Here is an 18,247-nt window from a genome sequence, read left to right on the forward strand (position 1 = left end):
TTTTATATATATATATAAATGTGTGTGTGCGTGAATGCAGGTATATTTTCAAATAAATAATTTTCACTCTGTCTCCGCGTATAAAATTGTTGCACTTCCCGCAACTATGTCTCGTAACGTTTACAATTTAAACATGGCATGGTAATTACTGGATACTATGTACGCTTGTCATTCGAATCCAAACTCGTTCCTCAACCATGGATATTCTTTGGGGCATTCGAAACATGTATTTAAATAACGATACGACTTGAGCACCCTGCTAGGTAATTTACAGCTGCTCGGTAAGTCGCAAGCAATTTCGAACGGCTGGAATTGCCGCTTGTCGCATCGCCAAGGCTTGAAACTCTCGATCGTGTTTAAGGACACTGGCGCGCGCATCCATTCGATCACCTGATGGCTCGTCACGAAATACACGTCGTTCAAACGAAGCACGTCGTCCATGAATTTCTAAGAGATTCAAAGGCAAGTGACAACGTGGTCGTCAAAGGTTCTCCGACATCATAAAAAATTACTTACAGTCAACACGTAAAAGTACATTGGATTTCGGAACCAGGACGCGTGCAAATGCAGACCCATCGGGGCACGATTGCTGAGGTAATGCCTCTTGAAGTTCAGCATCAGTATTTTATACACATCCTCGCCCGATAAATTCGGCGAACACGAGTCCATCTTCGTGCAAATGTATTCCTAACGCGGCGTGAACGATTTTCTTCGTTTTAAATACGAGGACATTTTAAACAGATGGCGCTATGTTAACCATGGTAACTTACACCTGCCAGAAGTTGATTCAACGGAAGCTCCCAGATGCCCGGATACGCGCGAGTTGGACAGAGTTGTTCGGGACCTATGCAATCGTGCGGTGGCTTGTAGTCCAATGTGTACGGCCATATTGGCGGATCGGAAAACGGAACCAGCATGGACGAGTCGTAGACAAAGCCAAATTCCGACATCATCAGAAACTGTCGGTTCCAACCGACGCGTAAGAAGGGCGCCCTTAAACCTATAGAGTAAAAATATTCGAGTGTCTTCTTCTACTAAAATGTGACATAAATTTCTAGAGAAACCGTCAATCACCCTTGATGTCTTTGAGCCTAACTCCAGCATATTTGTTAATGATATTCGCCACGCCAACCATCTCGTCGAACCAGTCCTCGATAGTGGCGTTCTTCGACCACCAGTTCTCGGGTCCACGGTGCCTGTGCAATTAAAACCGAATACCCAACATTTACATGTTATAAAAACCTCTGAGCGATCCGCGTTTTATCAAGGTTCTGGGGTAAGTGCCGTGGCCAGATCCTTTTAGAACATCCTTATCTTACTACACGTGCCGTGCAGCACCATGACAACCACCATAAACAAAACATCCGCGACTCTTAGAATTCGTCTCGAGTATCAACTACGTCGACCCAAGTCTGATGACAGACTTGTGGTTCCGAGTGTGGCGTCGCCTCCCATGCTCGCCACCAGAGGGGTCGCGCTCTCACAAGCGCTCGACCGACCCCTCCGTTGCTATATATACACTCCTCGAACGACTTCCCAATATCCCAGTCGTCTAAGGCAGGGCCTGCTAGAAAGCCTTACTGACGAGTCCACTGGCAGGCCCGGACGAAACGCGCCTCCTCCTTTCCTTTTCTGTACTCCTACGAATTCTCACGAGATCCTCTACCCGCAGCGAAGCAGCGCCACACGAGTATCGACACCTAGGATACTCTTGAGGATCTGGTGAAAGCCCCAAATACATTTACCCTGGCACGTGTCACCCCTTGAAAGAGGAATTGACGCTAACCTACAAATTGCTTAAACTTCAGACAATTGCACGGGGCCCGTTGGCGGTTCATCATGAGTTGGACTTGTTTTTATTGCATTGTAACCTATCCTATTATTGTTGGATGACCAATAAACTAAATATCGATACGTCATCGTCTGTTAGTCACTAGGTCTAAGGGTCCTCCTCCCCTAATATTGCTGAGACATACATATATGTATATCCCCGGGCTGTAGGGCCCAGGGGAGTTGCACAAGAAGTCTGCGAGTGTCAACGCCTTCTCCAAGAGTCAAATTCCGTTATTCTTCATAGTTGAGTTCAACGTGATCGAATAAACTCTTACAATACAAAAGGAGCATTACTTGACCACCCCGATTCCAACATTATTCTACCTTATCTCGTGCTTCTTCGCGTCGCAATAAGCTGAAGATTACACGCGACACCAGGCGCGAGATTACGGACTTTCTCGGTTCAGCTGCCCGGTATGAAAGAGAAGAGACGCTGGGCGGAAGTTGGGGGACCTTGATCCGAAGATTAACGCGGTTCGTTTCGTCTCAAGAAGCATTTCTTACGTGACAGAGTGCGCGGCGATCTCGTGCCCGACATTCCACAAGTACTGCACGTCCCTGTAATTGGTGTACTGATGGCTAACGTAGAAAGTGCCTCTCACGGGGCATCCGTTCGGATTCCGCCTGTCGTCGGGAAATATTTCTGTGAGCAAAACCAGAAATCGAGATCAACTGTTGAAACTTTCTCCGCGCGAGCGTGCGTTTGATAAAACAACGTCGTACTTACTGGCGTAGATCTCGAAGTTCTCCGCGTTCACGGCGTCGTCGAAAGTGACGGTTATCATCTGCGGGATCGTAGACGCCGTCAGGTTACCGGGAACTCGAGTCCCGTCCTCGGAACACCAACAATTGGGCAGGCGGCATTCCTTCGGATTGCAGGGTAACGCGCCGTTCGTGTCGTTTCGAGTATCTGTGGATCGTTCGTATTAGTAGATTCGTATTATTTTATCCGACAGTTACGTATAAATCGATAGAAAGCAGAAAAATAAACGAATATTTAATTACTATTATACAAATGTCACTGATTCATAAATCGTATATTGTCGCCGTTCGTATCGTTTCGAGTATCTGTGGATCGTTCGTATTAGTAGATTCGTATTATTTTATCCGACAGTTACGTATAAATCGATAGAAAGCAGAAAAATAAACGAATATTTAATTACTATTATACAAATGTCGCTGTTTCATAAATCGTATCGTTTCGAGTACCTGTGGATCGTTCGTACAGTAGATTCGTATTATTTTATCCGACAGTTACGTATAAACCGATAGAAAGCAGAAAAATAAACGAATATTTAATTTGTAAGCAACCTTTAGGTTTGTAACGAATGAATGCGGTTATATTATGTGGGAGTTTCGATTGAAGGCATTACCGACTATGTGTGTGTGTTTCGCGTGAAGTATGTATTAGAAGTTGTTCATTTTATTAGTTAATCGTTTGTTAATAATAATTTAGTTAGTTACGTTCGAGCCAGCTTTCTGTACAAAACATTGAATTTAGATATTAAAGAGAAAATATCTTACAAATTACTATTATACAAATGTCACTGATTCATAAATCGTATATTGTCGCCATTCGTATCGTTTCGAGTATCTGTGGATCGTTCGTACAGTAGATTCGTATTATTTTATCCGACAGTTACGTATAAATCGATAGAAAGCAGAAAAATAAACGAATATTTAATTACTATTATACAAATGTCACTGATTCGTAAATCGTATATTGTCGATGCAAGATGGCGTCGCTGAAATGTTCGATTATCATCGTTTTGAACGTTGTCGATATAAAATTACGAACATTTACGAAATTTTATCCGACAGTTACGTATAAATCAATGGAAAGCAGAAAAATAAACGAATATTTAATTACTATTATACAAACGTCACTGATTCGTAAATCGTATATTGTCGATGCAAGATGGCGTCGCTGAAATGTTCGATGATAATCATTTTGAACGTTGTCGATATAAAATTACGAACATTTACGAAATTTTATCCGACAGTTACGTATAAATCAATGGAAAGCAGAAAAATAAACGAATATTTAATTATTAAAAATGTCACTGATTCGTAAATCGTATATTGTCGATGCAAGATGGCGTCGCTGAAATGTTCGATGATCATCATTTTGAACGTTGTCGATATAAAATTACGAACATTTACGAAATTTTATCCGACAGTTACGTATAAATCAATGGAAAGCAGAAAAATAAACGAATATTTAATTATTAAAAATGTCACTGATTCGTAAATCGTATATTGTCGATGCAAGATGGCGTCGCTGAAATGTTCGATGATCATCATTTTGAACGTTGTCGATATAAAATTACGAACATTTACGAAATTTTATCCGACAGTTACGTATAAATCAATGGAAAGCAGAAAAATAAACGAATATTTAATTACTATTATACAAACGTCACTGATTCGTAAATCGTATATTGTCGATGCAAGATGGCGTCGCTGAAATGTTCGATGATAATCATTTTGAACGTTGTCGATATAAAATTACGAACATTTACGAAATTTTATCCGACAGTTACGTATAAATCAATGGAAAGCAGAAAAATAAACGAATATTTAATTACTATTATACAAATGTCACTGATTCGTAAATCGTATATTGTCGATGCAAGATGGCGTCGCTGAAATGTTCGATGGTCATCATTTTGAACGTTGTCGATATAAAATTACGAACATTTACGAAATTTTATCCGACAGTTACGTATAAATCAATGGAAAGCAGAAAAATATACGAATATTTAATTACTATTATACAAATGTCACTGATTCGTAAATCGTATATTGTCGATGCAAGATGGCGTCGCTGAAATGTTCGATGGTCATCATTTTGAACGTTGTCGATATAAAATTACGAACATTTACGAAATTTTATCCGACAGTTACGTATAAATCAATGGAAAGCAGAAAAATAAACGAATATTTAATTACTATTATACAAACGTCACTGATTCGTAAATCGTATATTGTCGATGCAAGATGGCGTCGCTGAAATGTTCGATGATAATCATTTTGAACGTTGTCGATATAAAATTACGAACATTTACGAAATTTTATCCGACAGTTACGTATAAATCAATGGAAAGCAGAAAAATAAACGAATATTTAATTACTATTATACAAACGTCACTGATTCGTAAATCGTATATTGTCGATGCAAGATGGCGTCGCTGAAATGTTCGATGATAATCATTTTGAACGTTGTCGATATAAAATTACGAACATTTACGAAATTTTATCCGACAGTTACGTATAAATCAATGGAAAGCAGAAAAATAAACGAATATTTAATTACTATTATACAAATGTCACTGATTCGTAAATCGTATATTGTCGATGCAAGATGGCGTCGCTGAAATGTTCGATGGTCATCATTTTGAACGTTGTCGATATAAAATTACGAACATTTACGAAATTTTATCCGACAGTTACGTATAAATCAATGGAAAGCAGAAAAATAAACGAATATTTAATTATTAAAAATGTCACTGATTCGTAAATCGTATATTGTCGATGCAAGATGGCGTCGCTGAAATGTTCGATGATCATCATTTTGAACGTTGTCGATATAAAATTACGAACATTTACGAAATTTTATCCGACAGTTACGTATAAATCAATGGAAAGCAGAAAAATAAACGAATATTTAATTATTAAAAATGTCACTGATTCGTAAATCGTATATTGTCGATGCAAGATGGCGTCGCTGAAATGTTCGATGATCATCATTTTGAACGTTGTCGATATAAAATTACGAACATTTACGAAATTTTATCCGACAGTTACGTATAAATCAATGGAAAGCAGAAAAATAAACGAATATTTAATTACTATTATACAAACGTCACTGATTCGTAAATCGTATATTGTCGATGCAAGATGGCGTCGCTGAAATGTTCGATGATAATCATTTTGAACGTTGTCGATATAAAATTACGAACATTTACGAAATTTTATCCGACAGTTACGTATAAATCAATGGAAAGCAGAAAAATAAACGAATATTTAATTACTATTATACAAATGTCACTGATTCGTAAATCGTATATTGTCGATGCAAGATGGCGTCGCTGAAATGTTCGATGGTCATCATTTTGAACGTTGTCGATATAAAATTACGAACATTTACGAAATTTTATCCGACAGTTACGTATAAATCAATGGAAAGCAGAAAAATAAACGAATATTTAATTACTATTATACAAACGTCACTGATTCGTAAATCGTATATTGTCGATGCAAGATGGCGTCGCTGAAATGTTCGATTATCATCGTTTTAAACGTTGTCGGTATAAAATTACGAACAAACACGCGTTGTGTTTGAAAGCATTGAACTCGTAGGTATTCCTTACCGCACCAGCCTTCGTCGGAGCCATCGGGACAGTCAACGCTCCCGTCGCAGAAGTATGCAGCCGGAAAGCACGTACCGTCGCCGCAAGCCAAGTGCTTCTCATCGCAATCGCCGTCACCGAGCAGCGGTCTCGGTGGTTGCTTCTCTATAAAGCGCTTGAGAAATTTCTAATCACCATTCGATGTGAATCAACAACGTACCCTTTTCGATCAGGGTACAAAAACGTTTGTGCAGGGATTGCAACATCGACAACAGAATATAAAGTAATAAAGAGACAACTACCAACCAAATGGTATTAATAGTTCAAGCACCTAATGTACCGTAAATAAAATAAATTTTGCAATCCCTGGCTTCGAGCTGCGTATCGATAAAATCGCGTACCTGAGGTCACGTCGCAGTTGTCGACGTTCGCTTTGAAGTCGCATATCTGCCTGGAAACGTCGAACAACAGCCCTTGCGAGCACCTGAACTCGAACACTTCGTTATCTAACATAGGCGAAAGCTCGTTAAATGTATCGTCCGAATTACGTCGAGTTTGGTGTCATTTTAATTTAAAAAATGTCACGAATATGGTAAAAAAATTTGCATGGAAAACGAATGAAAAATAAAGAAGTTTTGTCTCGCACGGATATTCGACACCGGATCATGTTACGTTATTCGGCGAACGAGCATTATAATCGCTTCACTGACTCCACGGGGCCAGTAGCGAGGATAAAATTTGAACGTTTAACCTAAGGCACCGGTTGCGCATTTAACGCGGGAACATGTAAGTACATAATGCAATCGTCGGGCAATTACCTAAGCAGAGGTAATACTTGGCGCACTCTGCCGGCGACCATACGTTGCTAGCCGGCGAATTGGGGTTCCGATAGAATCTGCTGTCGTCGATACACGGCGTGTTTTCCGATTTCTCTGTTCCCTGCGCCGCGGCCGCTGAAACACACAAAACTTGCATCGATCCGTCGGTTTCTGCCAAAACTATCTTCGTACTGACAACGGAGCTAAATAAGTGAAACAGATATAAGCTCGCGCCGAATTGTTCCAAGTTTCGAACAAAAACGAACGAGAGTAGAAATAGTAAATAATTCCGTGCACCAACACTTTCACGATTCCTTTCGCACTGTCGAAACGACTGTTCGAGGAGAAATTTTGCCGTCCGCACTAACGTTTTCACTCGGGCGCAAAAACGGAAGTGAAATTATCCACAACACGCGGAAGCATAAATGGTACCCCGAGACGCGGTCGGTTTCCGCTTCGTACGACGCCTCGAAACACACGAGAATTTACTCGACATCACGAATACAACACTTTTAAACGTCGAACGTTATTCGATGATTATAACTCGGTATAGGTTAGGAACCATGGTTTGCAAATAGTTTGAAAGACACCCACCCTTAGACTTTCGTATATAGCGCCGCCTGGATTTTTTAATCGCATACAAATAGGCCAATCAAACAGTTACACTTCGTACTAATTGACGATTCCGGGAAAATAGGCGGCTAAGCTTTCTTTCGACGAAATTACACTTTAGATATCCCGGCAACAATGCGATTAACAAACACAAAGACACTAAGGTTAATAATTTTCTTCTTGTACAGAGTAATATGAACATTATTACTATTATTATTTACGCGGGAATTAAATGAGTCGTATGTTCCGTGGAATTGAACCCCGCCTTTCACGCTACTCTGTACATTTTCTTCTTGTAACAAAGATACTATTATTATCAGTGTTTACACGAAAATTAAAAGATCGAATGAGGCAGAGGTGCGCGTTGAAACTCACCGGAAAAAGCGAGCGCGACGAGAAGCAGCGAATGCAACTTGGACGATCTCATGTCGATTGACGGGTAGCGAGACGATTCGTTTTACGTTTCTCGCTCCTCGTACGAGAACCCGCACTTTCCAACTGACACCTCCCTCCAGAACTCGGCCTTATATGATGAGTATTCGCTTTGCTTGCCGATCTTCCGCGGCGTTTATTTTCACTGACCGCCGATCGGGGAAATCTGGATCAACGACTCGACCGCGCGATGAAAACTCGCGCGACCGCGAAGGAAATCGTTGCTTTCCGTCGCCGTGTGTGCCATTGTGCCCCCGACTTTCGACGGGGTCGTTACGCGACGGAAGGCTCGAACGCACTAATTTCGAGGTTATGGGTTCCCAACGATCAACGATCGAAGAAAGTTCGCGCGAAAAAGTCATCGTTTTCAACACGATACAATAGTAAAATTTCTAATATTGGTTCTTTAATCTCTATGCAAATAGAGATATAGGAGTCTAAGAGAGGCTGATGAAACTCATTTAATAAAATAGGTTAATTGCAAATAACGATCGACGATTTCGATAATTGCAATGGTCGATTCGATTCCATTTGGCTCGAACGCACTAATTTCGAGGTTATGGGTTCCCAACGATCAACGATCGAAGAAAGTTTGCGCGAAAAAGTCATCGTTTTCAATACACTACAATAGTCAAATTTCTAATATTGATTCTTTAATCTCTATGCAAATAGAAATATAGGAGTCTAAGAGAGGCTGATGAAACTCATTTAATAAAATAGGTTAATTGCAAATAACGATCGACGATTCCACTAATTGCAATGGTCGATTCGATTCCATTTTGGCGTCCAGTGATACGCAGTACCGTAACCGGAAAAGCATGCATTTTTAACGACGCAACATTCCGCTGTTCACGGGCTACTTGTTCTTCGGTAACTGCATGTTCGTTGGCGTTAAGTCGACGAAGTTGAACGGCGCAGGAAGAAAGTTTTCCACGTTATCGCGATGAGAAAAAAAAATCGAGACACCGGTTGAAACGTATCGTCGAGGAAACGCTCGAGAATCCGTCTTCCACGAGCCAAACGAACGGGATGATGCAATCGCATAAAATTGGTATTTTACAATAGACACGGTCCCGTCTCTGTTTAGATGTTCCGCCCGTGAGAAATGGCCGCGCGCTGGGAATTTCAGAAGGTCGGGGTAGCTGCAGATTGTAAAACGTCCGAGCGTACACGCGCGTGGTAATTTCGTCGACGATGTTAATCTGTTCCAGATGACGATCGTAAGCGGGATTCGATGCGTATATTTAAATTTATTGCGTTTCCCTCTCGTTTCTAGCAGATCCACTTTGTAGTCTTTCCGTCAACCTTGAACACCCAGAACCGTCGAATTCGTTCGAAATCAATGTCACGGCCAATGACGCAGAGGGAAACGTCTTTATCGATGTCCGCCAGTCGAAAATAATCTTTCGGGGGCGGCGAGTGTATTTCGCGAACACAAATAAAAAACATTTTAACCCTTATCACTCCAACCAGAATTTTGTAAGGTTATGATTACTGAAATCCAGCGTATAGTACAAATCGTACCTGCGAAAATATCTGCCGCCATTTTCAAATAAAATAAAATATTTTCTAACGGTTTTTTTTGTGAAATATAAATTTTAAAAAACGTGAAAAAATGAAGGAAGAAATAGACAGTAGTGATGATGAATTTTATATTGAAAATGGTGGAAAAAATTATTTTTTTGTGATTATATTACAGAATTATCGCTATTCTTGCCAAAATGAAATTTTCACTTGAAATAATTATCTAAGTTTAATCGTTTCTGTCGACAAAACAGAAACGACTTTCTATAAGTATGCATTTTAGAAATTACTGCAATTTTTTTATGAGACACAAGGCAGTTTTCGTTTGAAACAACCAAGTCTAAATATTGTTTCAGGCAATCAGAATAGACTACAGGAAACGAGACTCGAGTAAGGTAGCTATTTCTTTCTGTTGGTGTTTTAGAACAAAAATACATTTGGCAATGTCGGGAGGTAATTTATTTAGTTCTACGTTTCGGCACCACTCTTCGAGTTCGATAAATTATCTTCAGCTATTGGCATATTTATTTTTACCCTGAAATATCAACTACAAAGGAAGCGCTACCTTCTGTAACGTCTCGTGACATTTTTAGTCTCGTCAAGCATCATTTTATAGAACTGAAAATATATCTATCACAATAAATTAAATGGAACGGAGGCCAGAATATAATAGCTATTACTTTCTATTTACTTATACCGTCTTATCGTCTCTAAAAATAATTAAACGATTACTCTAATTATAATGATAACTGTTAAGAACATTATTTATGTGTTTTTACCAGCATTTACGTGATCCATCTTTCGTATAGCAGAAACTTACAAAGCGATGAGATTGTGTCTCAGAAAATTTCCATAAATAAAAAGCTTCTGCAGTTACGATCGGGTACAGAGGACAGTGCGATGTTGGTCACGGCGAGGTGACGACAGGCAGGTTTAATTAACCGCCGTCGAAGAATGATTTACATCGCGTAATTTAGTGCACGATGAACGCCACGCGTGGTTGGAAGCGGAGGCGCGATTACTTTTACGATTCCTCTGGTAATTACCGCTTGGCGTGGGCTGTCGGCCAAATAATCGCGAGTCGGGAGAGGCCATTAGCATCATCGTCGCCGGGGCAGAAACGCTCGCGTGCTCCTGAAACGGATCAGAATTAGAATGAGATATTTGACACGGGAAAACATGAGAACGGTCACCCAAAGCGCAAGGATTCGTCGCGCTCGAGGACGAAGATAGGATTATCCGAATAGTTTACTGGTTGGATATTTTACAACCAGTGGCGTAGCTAAAGTCTGGGCGCAGTGATTCACAGCGAAGATTTCTCAACAATTCTTTCCAATGAAAATAAATAAAACATTTTTTTTCGTTACAGTGAAGCAATAAATCTACCCCCCAGCTATACACTGTTGACAAATATTTTAATGTTGAGAATCTTTTTTAAATTGATCATAAATTGTATATAAAGATTGTTTGTTATCTTTTGAAACGCCTTATTCGAAATCCCCCCCTAAGATATGGATTTGTTTCAACTTTAGAACGATGAAAGATAATTTAATGCGGCCTGCTGTGAAGACTAACCTACATAGTCTTGCCATAAATTCTGTTAGTAAAATTCAAAACAACAGTCGGTAAATTTAAACGTGTAAAACTGGCAACATAGTCGTTGTAGGACCGCTAGCTCGTAGAACTGTAAACTGCAGATAAACAATGCTCCGTTGCGAACAATTGATACCTGGAAAACAATGAAACGAAACATTTATGAGAATCGAATCGCTGTAATACCGTTGTTATTACTACTGTTATTGAAAATTATATACCTGATTCTCGATTTGGATTCGCATCTGGATCTGTAATTAATTTCGAAAATTTAACAGCTTCAAATTTGGGAAATGAAAATATTTGCATTAAAGGAAAGAAGAGTAGAAAATCAGTTGAAAAAATAAGAAGAGCATGACGAGTATAGCTGGTGGAGATTTGAGAACAGACGCGTATAAAAAAAAAGTTAGTTTGAAATAAAAAGAGATGATTCACGACGAAGGTTTTAGCCGCGTGTTTAAAAGAGAAAATATTCGAAGACAGGCATGAAGAAAAGAATTCAAGTTCGGGGGAGTTCTATAAAAGAAAAGCAATCATAAAAATTGACATTGACTTCAAAATTCGAGGTAACATTTTTTTTAGATGTTATACAGGGTTATAGAGGCTGGGAAAAATTTTGATGGGAGATTCTAGAGGCCAAAATAAGACGAAAATCAAGAATACCAATTTGTTGATGAAGGCATTGTTAAAAAGTTATTAATGTTTACAGTTCCACCAGTACTGAATTTTTTTCTCGAAAATGCGCAGAATTTCGAGGGTATGTGTAATGACCAAAAATGATTGTAAATGACCCCCGCAACCGAAAATAATTTTTCCAGAACGATTTGAAATTTTTTAATTTTGTCGAAAAATTTGTCCATCTACTCGAATTTTTTTCTCGAAAATGCGTAAAATTTCGAGGGTATGTGTAATGACCAAAAATGATTGTAAATGACCCCCGCAACCGAAAATAATTTTTCCAGAACGATTTGAAATTTTGTAATTTTGTCGAAAAATTTGTCCATCTACTCGAATTTTTTTCTCGAAAATGCGCAGGATTACGAGGGTATGTGTAATGACCAAAAATGATTGTAAATGACCCCCGCAACCGAAAATAATTTTTCCAGAACGATTTGAAATTTTTTAATTTTGTCGAAAAATTTGTCCATCTACTCGAATTTTTTTCTCGAAAATGCGCAGGATTTCGAGGATATACCTGTTCATCAAAAATGATTGTAATTGTCCTCCGCAACCGAAAATAATTTTTCCAGAACGTTTTGAAATTTTTTAATTTTGTCGAAAAATTTGTTCATCTACTCAAATTTTTTTCTCGAAAATGCGCAGGATTTCGGGGGTATGTCTATTCACCAAAAATTAGTGTAATTGACCCCCGCAACTGCAAATAATTTTTCCAAAACGATTTGAGAAATTTTTTTTCCGTCGAAAAATTTCACACCTTATCCAATTTTTTTCTAGAAAGTGCGTAGGATTTCGAGGATATACCTGTTCATAAAAAATGATTGTAATTGTCCTCCGTAACCGAATATAATTTTTTCAGAATGATTTGATATTTTTTAATTTTATCGAAAAATTTGTCCATCTACTCGAATTTTTTTCTCGGAAATGCGTAGGATTTCGAGGGTATGTGTAATGACCAAAAATGATTGTAATTGACCCCCGCAACCGAAAATAATTTTTCCAGAACGATTTGAAATTTTTCAATTTTGTCGAAAAATTTGTCCATCTACTCGAATTTTTTTCTCGAAAGTGCGTAGGATTTCGGGATTATGTCTATTCATCAAAAATGATTGTAATTGACCCCCACAACCGAAAATAATTTTTCCAGAACGATTTGAAATTTTTCAATTTAATTGTTAATAACTTTTTAATGAAGCCTCAGTCAAGAACTCGATATTCTTGATTTTCGTCTTATTTTGGCCTCTAGAATCTTCCATTAAAATTTTCCCCAGGGTTTGCTAAACACCCTGTATTAACCTCGCAGGGAATAACAGGCACGCTTGACGAGGATTTGCAAGGCCAGGCCGTGGAAATAATTGCCCACGACCGAAGATAGTCGACCAAGAAACTGTACTTGAAAGTTGTGCCTCGGTCGAGAACGCCTTGGCTTTGATTTAATTACGCCATTCTCACGAACCGACGTGCTGATTTACATGTCCAATTAACCGTAACGACGCGCGAAACACGACCGTCGACAGAACGGATTCGTAAGAGTTTTAAATACCTCGAAAATTTTTAACGGGAACAACCTGAAAATATATTCAATTTCTGACCCCGGAATGTTCTGCAACGAATATATCGTAATCTACCAATTTACTAAGTCACGGTTAAATCGATGCACCGAAAGTCTTGCGTTCTCCTTGTAAGGCTGATCAAGACTTTTCAGACTCATTCGGAGTTGAATAATATTGTCTTGAGTCCATCGTCAATCAAGACTTTTCAGACCATTCAGAGTTTAATAATATTGTCTTGAGAATATCGTAATCTACCAATTTACTAAGCCACGGTTAAATCGATGTACTTTTCAAGACCAATCAAGACTTTTCAGACTCACTCAGAGTTGAATAATATTGTCTTGAGTCCATCGTCAATCAAGACTTTTCAGACCATTCAGAGTTTAATAATATTGTCTTGAGAATATCGTAATCTACCAATTTACTAAGTCACGGTTAAATCGATGTACTTTTCAAGACCAATCAAGACCTTTCGGACCATTCAGAGTTTAATAATATTGTCTCGAGTCCATCGTCAAATGTATCGCGAAACAAAGATAAAGGTCTCACGCTGACCGTTGAGATTGTCGAAGATGAATGAAAAAAATAAATTAAGACTGCTATGAAGACGAAGATACCGTGCAATGAAAGCCGGCGAAAGCGAATCGCTTTCGGTCGAGTTCGGTGACTGTGTCACGGTGACACCGTCGCCACCTGAGGCCCTCCTTCTCTCTGTGTCGCGAGCAACATCGGTGTCCTTCCGCCAGGGGGGGCACTCTAAACTTAGCCGACGACTCGAGGAGGCTCGAGCGGAGTTCAGTGCGAAACCACCATCCTCTCGAGCCACTTTCTCCGTCTCGATTCTTGCGCGGTCCTTCCGTCTTTCCTCTCGCAGATCCGAGGCAACAGCCCGCGAGGGAACGGTGCTTCGTTCGTCTCTCCGTCGCGGTCCATTTCGTCCGGCGAAAAAAAATATAAAAAAAAACCTAAAAAGAAAGGAAGCAACGAACAAAATAGAGATCACGGAGGAGGGAGAGCTGCTGTCGGCGCAAAGATACCGCGGAGGATGGCGTACAGCTGGAACAATCGAGTCGATTTCATTGTAAGGTTTCTCTACGGTTAGTACGCGGCAATTACTCGATGCAAAGCACGCGTGTGATGCTGCTTTTAAGGACCCCACGTGCCTGTATGTAGCCAGGGCCCCGTTGCACGGATAATGTTATTGTCGCTGTACCGAGTCACGGGCATGACGTGAGTATTATTGCATTAGCCGAATACAAATCCCGACGGAACGCCTCGACCCGATGTACATGCGAAGTACCCCCGTTGGATCTGCACGTTCGTGCTTAAAATTCCACCCTTTGATCCCCGTCGTTCGTATCGATTTCTCGTCCTTGCTGAAAATCGAAGTGTGCACGTGCTAACCCAGTTGCTGTGTATAACTAAACGAGAAAAACAAATATGTGTCGTTGTTACCCGCATTGCGTGAACCGGAGTAACGGAAAACGGTTCTCTTGGCTTCGAGAGTGTCATGCTTGTTTAGGATTTAGGTTGACTTCGAGAAGCATGCCACGCATTGTCGTCGCACCGTCTGCAATCGGCCGATGCCAAATTTAAGCTTGGCTCGAATTTGTTTTATGGGCCATTCTGTCCCGGCCTGCATTTTTCATCGTTACGTGTCCCACAACGCGCGACGACACCGCTTTTGTCGCGATAAATCATACGAATCCGCGCACTTTCGTAACACCGGACGATCAAGTAAAAACGTGATCCCGTAAAAGAACAGGTTCGAACAACGCGAGACCGTGTTGACGTTCGAACCTCGAAGTCTGTCTCCGGGAATCGATAATATCAATAATCGTTTGCAATCGATGTCGATATTATCGATAAGTACTCGGGAATCAATCTGAACGCTATCGATAGGTAATCTCCGATCGACAATTTTAGATACATCGAACGGGATCCGTGGTTCGAATTGGATTGATGTCCGAGGGTCGTGTAGGTACATACTTGCAATAGTGACGAGTGCCGACCTCTGCCAAAATGTGAAATATTTGGAGCATGTCCAGATGTGCAATGACAAAAATCTCCTTAGACATAAATTGGCACGAACCGATCGATTAATTGCCCGACCCAATTACACGCATTGCGTGAATTCTAACAAAACAGACCCAATTAACGATGGACGCTTCGATGACACTTTACCATATTTAGATACGGACAACAATGGAATGGTGGAGAGACACGATTTCGAATGCATGGCGCTGAAGATGACTTTGATCGAAGGAAAGGGGGAGTTTAGCTACAGTCGATACCAAGAGAATCTGCACATCATGCTCTCATTATGGGATGAAATCGCGGAGCTCGCGGATTTCAACAAGGTGAAGCTCTGCTCGTGATTGATTCTATATAGGTTAGACCTGTTTACATTTTACATTTCACGTTCAGGACGGTATTGTGACCATCGAGGAGTTTAAGGACGCGGTACAGAGAAGCTGTGTCGGACGAGAGTATCGAGACTTCCCTCAGGCGATGAAGATGTTCATCGACAGTCATTTTAAGCTAGTCGATCTAAACGGTACGCAAAATGATTATCGAAAAAATTACCATAGCAAATATTTGGATTTTTATTCCACTGTCGGAAGAGTCAGTACCTTGTTATTATGATTTTCAGACGACGGTGTGATCGCTGCCGACGAATTTCGCTATAATTGCGTGACAAGGATTCCCGTAGACAATATACACATTCTAGACGAAGCCTACCAAAGCCTTCTCAACGTAAGATCAAGCAACGCATGAATTTATACCCTCTCCCCCCTTCCCGAACCATTTACCGATAGAATGCATAATTTTTCAATAAAACGAATAATTTTGTGTCGTCAAATTTCTGAATCGTATCCATGCCGTGACAGGACTACGTATATCCTTCGAACAGCTTCTCGAATGATAAACAAACAGTAAATGAGAACAGCAAACAAATGAAATCGCGAACGTAACCTAACTAAATCTGACTTCGACGCGAATGAACAATGGTTTGATAGGGTGCCAAGTTTCGTGACCGTGTTTTACGCCCGGCTGTCGGTAGAAACATACACTCGCCACTAAAAACGTTAGCTGATCGTGCTGACATTCAACTGCACGATTTTAATATAAACCAAAAACGCGTAATTCCCAGTGTTTACGCGAAATCTAAGAACCTAACGGCTGTGTTGTGCAACGATGCCAACGAGATCGTATTGTTCGCGCATGCGCGACCAGAAGTGGAAATACGAGCAATTAACGTTACGAGTGTGAGGTATATCAGGCCCACGACCAAAGAACAACTTACAACAGTCCTTTCCAGAGCGTTTTCTCATCTTCTTTGTTTATTACGCTATCGTCGATAAAGCTGTTTACGAAGTCCTGGTTCCTCCATTAATTGCACTGCTCAACACGAATCTGAAAGCAGAATTATTTCATACACAATCTTTTTGTACTTGAATGCAGTCTAGTTACTTTTGTAATTAGTAGATATCTCCTCCGTCTCTCATCGCTTTGTTTTGATTGTTCTCTTCGCAGGACGACGACAGGAGACGCGGCGGACTGACTTTATCGCGTTATCAGGAATTATACGCGCAATTCCTCGGTAATCCGGACGAAAATTGCCAAGCGGTTCACTTGTTCGGGCCCCTGCACGCAATGGATTGATCGCAGCATCGAGGGAACGTTCCTCGCGTGCATGTACAAAAAGACATATCTAACTCTGTTTAATTATAATTGTTATTTAATTTCTGTAAGAAGACGACGCAATAAATCGCATATTTTATCGTAAACCAAGCATCGAATGGTCTTTCCACGTTCTTGGTACCCTTTCTCACGAGTCGACGGAAGCCTACTCGCTTGCAAAAGGATTTTGATGGAACAGGACTTCGCTCGTTTGGCACGACCGCTTACGAACAAGTGTTTGGCAGCCAGCGTTTTGCCAACATTATACATATTGTAAATACATATTTACACGGTTATTACCGTCGCGCCAACTTGTAAATAACGATGTGAAAAGATATGCAAGACGTTTATATTGTACAAACAGAAAAAGTTTTATTCGTATTACGTGTTTAACACGGTTACGCGTTGTTCGGACACCTCTTTGGTAGTAACGCCGTGCTCTGCTCGTCTCGAGAATTTAATACTGAAATTTATACAATGATATGCTGCAGTCTATAACATCGTTGCACTTGTATACATACGCGAATGAATTCGGTCATAATTGTACATGCTCATCGGCTTTTATTTAACGTTCAAGGTACTTTTTACCATTTGTACATATAGAACATGCTCGATCGCTTGAACGCTAGACTCGTACACGTAATGGTTTCACCCTACGAGATCTACAAACACTCATGGAGTACAGACGAGTTCCGTTTTTTTTTTCTCATCCATTGCACGCAGCATAACAACAATCTCATACATATCGTCTAATAATTTTAACTAGCGAGGTTCATTGTTAACGTCGCGGTAACGTAGCTTTTTTTTCTGCCGTCAGTATAAAAATCGTTCTTCGTATATAAATAATTTTACAAAAAAACGCACGAGTCTGGAACACTCGCGATAGGAAATGTCCACGCGATTGTAGATGAGACAGGCGTTTCCGGTCACTCTTTACCGTCGAATTTCGTAACAAAACAAAAACAAGGAAAATACTGTTAATAATTAATTGCGGACACCGAGCAGAAGCGCCACACTTCTTACAATACATTTTATACCGATAAAGCACGCAATGGAACTGTCAACCATTTCTACATCTTTCAAGTTTCAGCAATTGGGCTAACTAGCTTTCTATTTTCTCGTTAAACGACATAGGATAATTAATGATGTTTTTAACAGATTGTGAAAA

The 18,247-nt window shown here is 40.1% G+C and overlaps 2 protein-coding genes and 1 long non-coding RNA gene across 4 annotated transcripts; 1 reads left to right on the forward strand and 2 right to left on the reverse strand.

Annotated features, from left to right (window-relative positions):
* Window positions 1–11: 11 nt before the first annotated feature.
* Window positions 12–8,114, reverse strand: LOC122404954 (chitin deacetylase 1). Its single transcript, XM_043409366.1, has 10 exons — window positions 7,991–8,114; window positions 7,004–7,138; window positions 6,587–6,691; window positions 6,207–6,350; window positions 2,561–2,743; window positions 2,338–2,476; window positions 1,075–1,196; window positions 771–1,000; window positions 517–687; window positions 12–447 (listed from the first exon to the last, which is right to left on the reverse strand). Exons 1-10 carry the CDS (start codon window positions 8,040–8,042, stop codon window positions 169–171), a joined length of 1,560 nt encoding a protein of 519 aa, XP_043265301.1. The 5' UTR covers window positions 8,043–8,114; the 3' UTR covers window positions 12–168.
* A 2,290-nt stretch (window positions 8,115–10,404) lies between these two features.
* On the reverse strand, window positions 10,405–11,486 carry LOC122404933. The gene is made up of 3 exons (XR_006259730.1): window positions 11,386–11,486; window positions 11,147–11,300; window positions 10,405–10,705 (listed from the first exon to the last, which is right to left on the reverse strand). It is a non-coding gene; the product is annotated as an uncharacterized LOC122404933 (long non-coding RNA).
* Window positions 11,487–14,150: 2,664 nt separating this feature from the next.
* Window positions 14,151–17,200, forward strand: LOC122404931 (sarcoplasmic calcium-binding protein 1). 2 transcript variants are annotated; one of them, XM_043409330.1, is made up of 5 exons: window positions 14,151–14,492; window positions 15,589–15,755; window positions 15,823–15,952; window positions 16,049–16,152; window positions 16,933–17,199. In XM_043409330.1, the coding sequence occupies exons 1-5, from the start codon at window positions 14,441–14,443 to the stop codon at window positions 17,059–17,061; spliced, it is 582 nt and encodes a 193-aa protein (XP_043265265.1). In that variant the 5' UTR covers window positions 14,151–14,440; the 3' UTR covers window positions 17,062–17,199. The 2 variants fall into 2 exon arrangements, with proteins under 2 accessions (XP_043265265.1, XP_043265266.1); XM_043409331.1 differs by lacking the exon at window positions 14,151–14,492 and adding an exon at window positions 14,501–14,625 and having other exon boundaries at window positions 16,933–17,200.
* The last annotated feature ends 1,047 nt before the right edge of the window (window positions 17,201–18,247 follow it).

This window comes from Colletes gigas, unplaced genomic scaffold (assembly GCF_013123115.1).
Source record: "Colletes gigas isolate AHSC1104 unplaced genomic scaffold, ASM1312311v1 Colletes_gigas_Sc00003, whole genome shotgun sequence".
Lineage (NCBI taxonomy): Eukaryota > Metazoa > Arthropoda > Insecta > Hymenoptera > Colletidae > Colletes > Colletes gigas.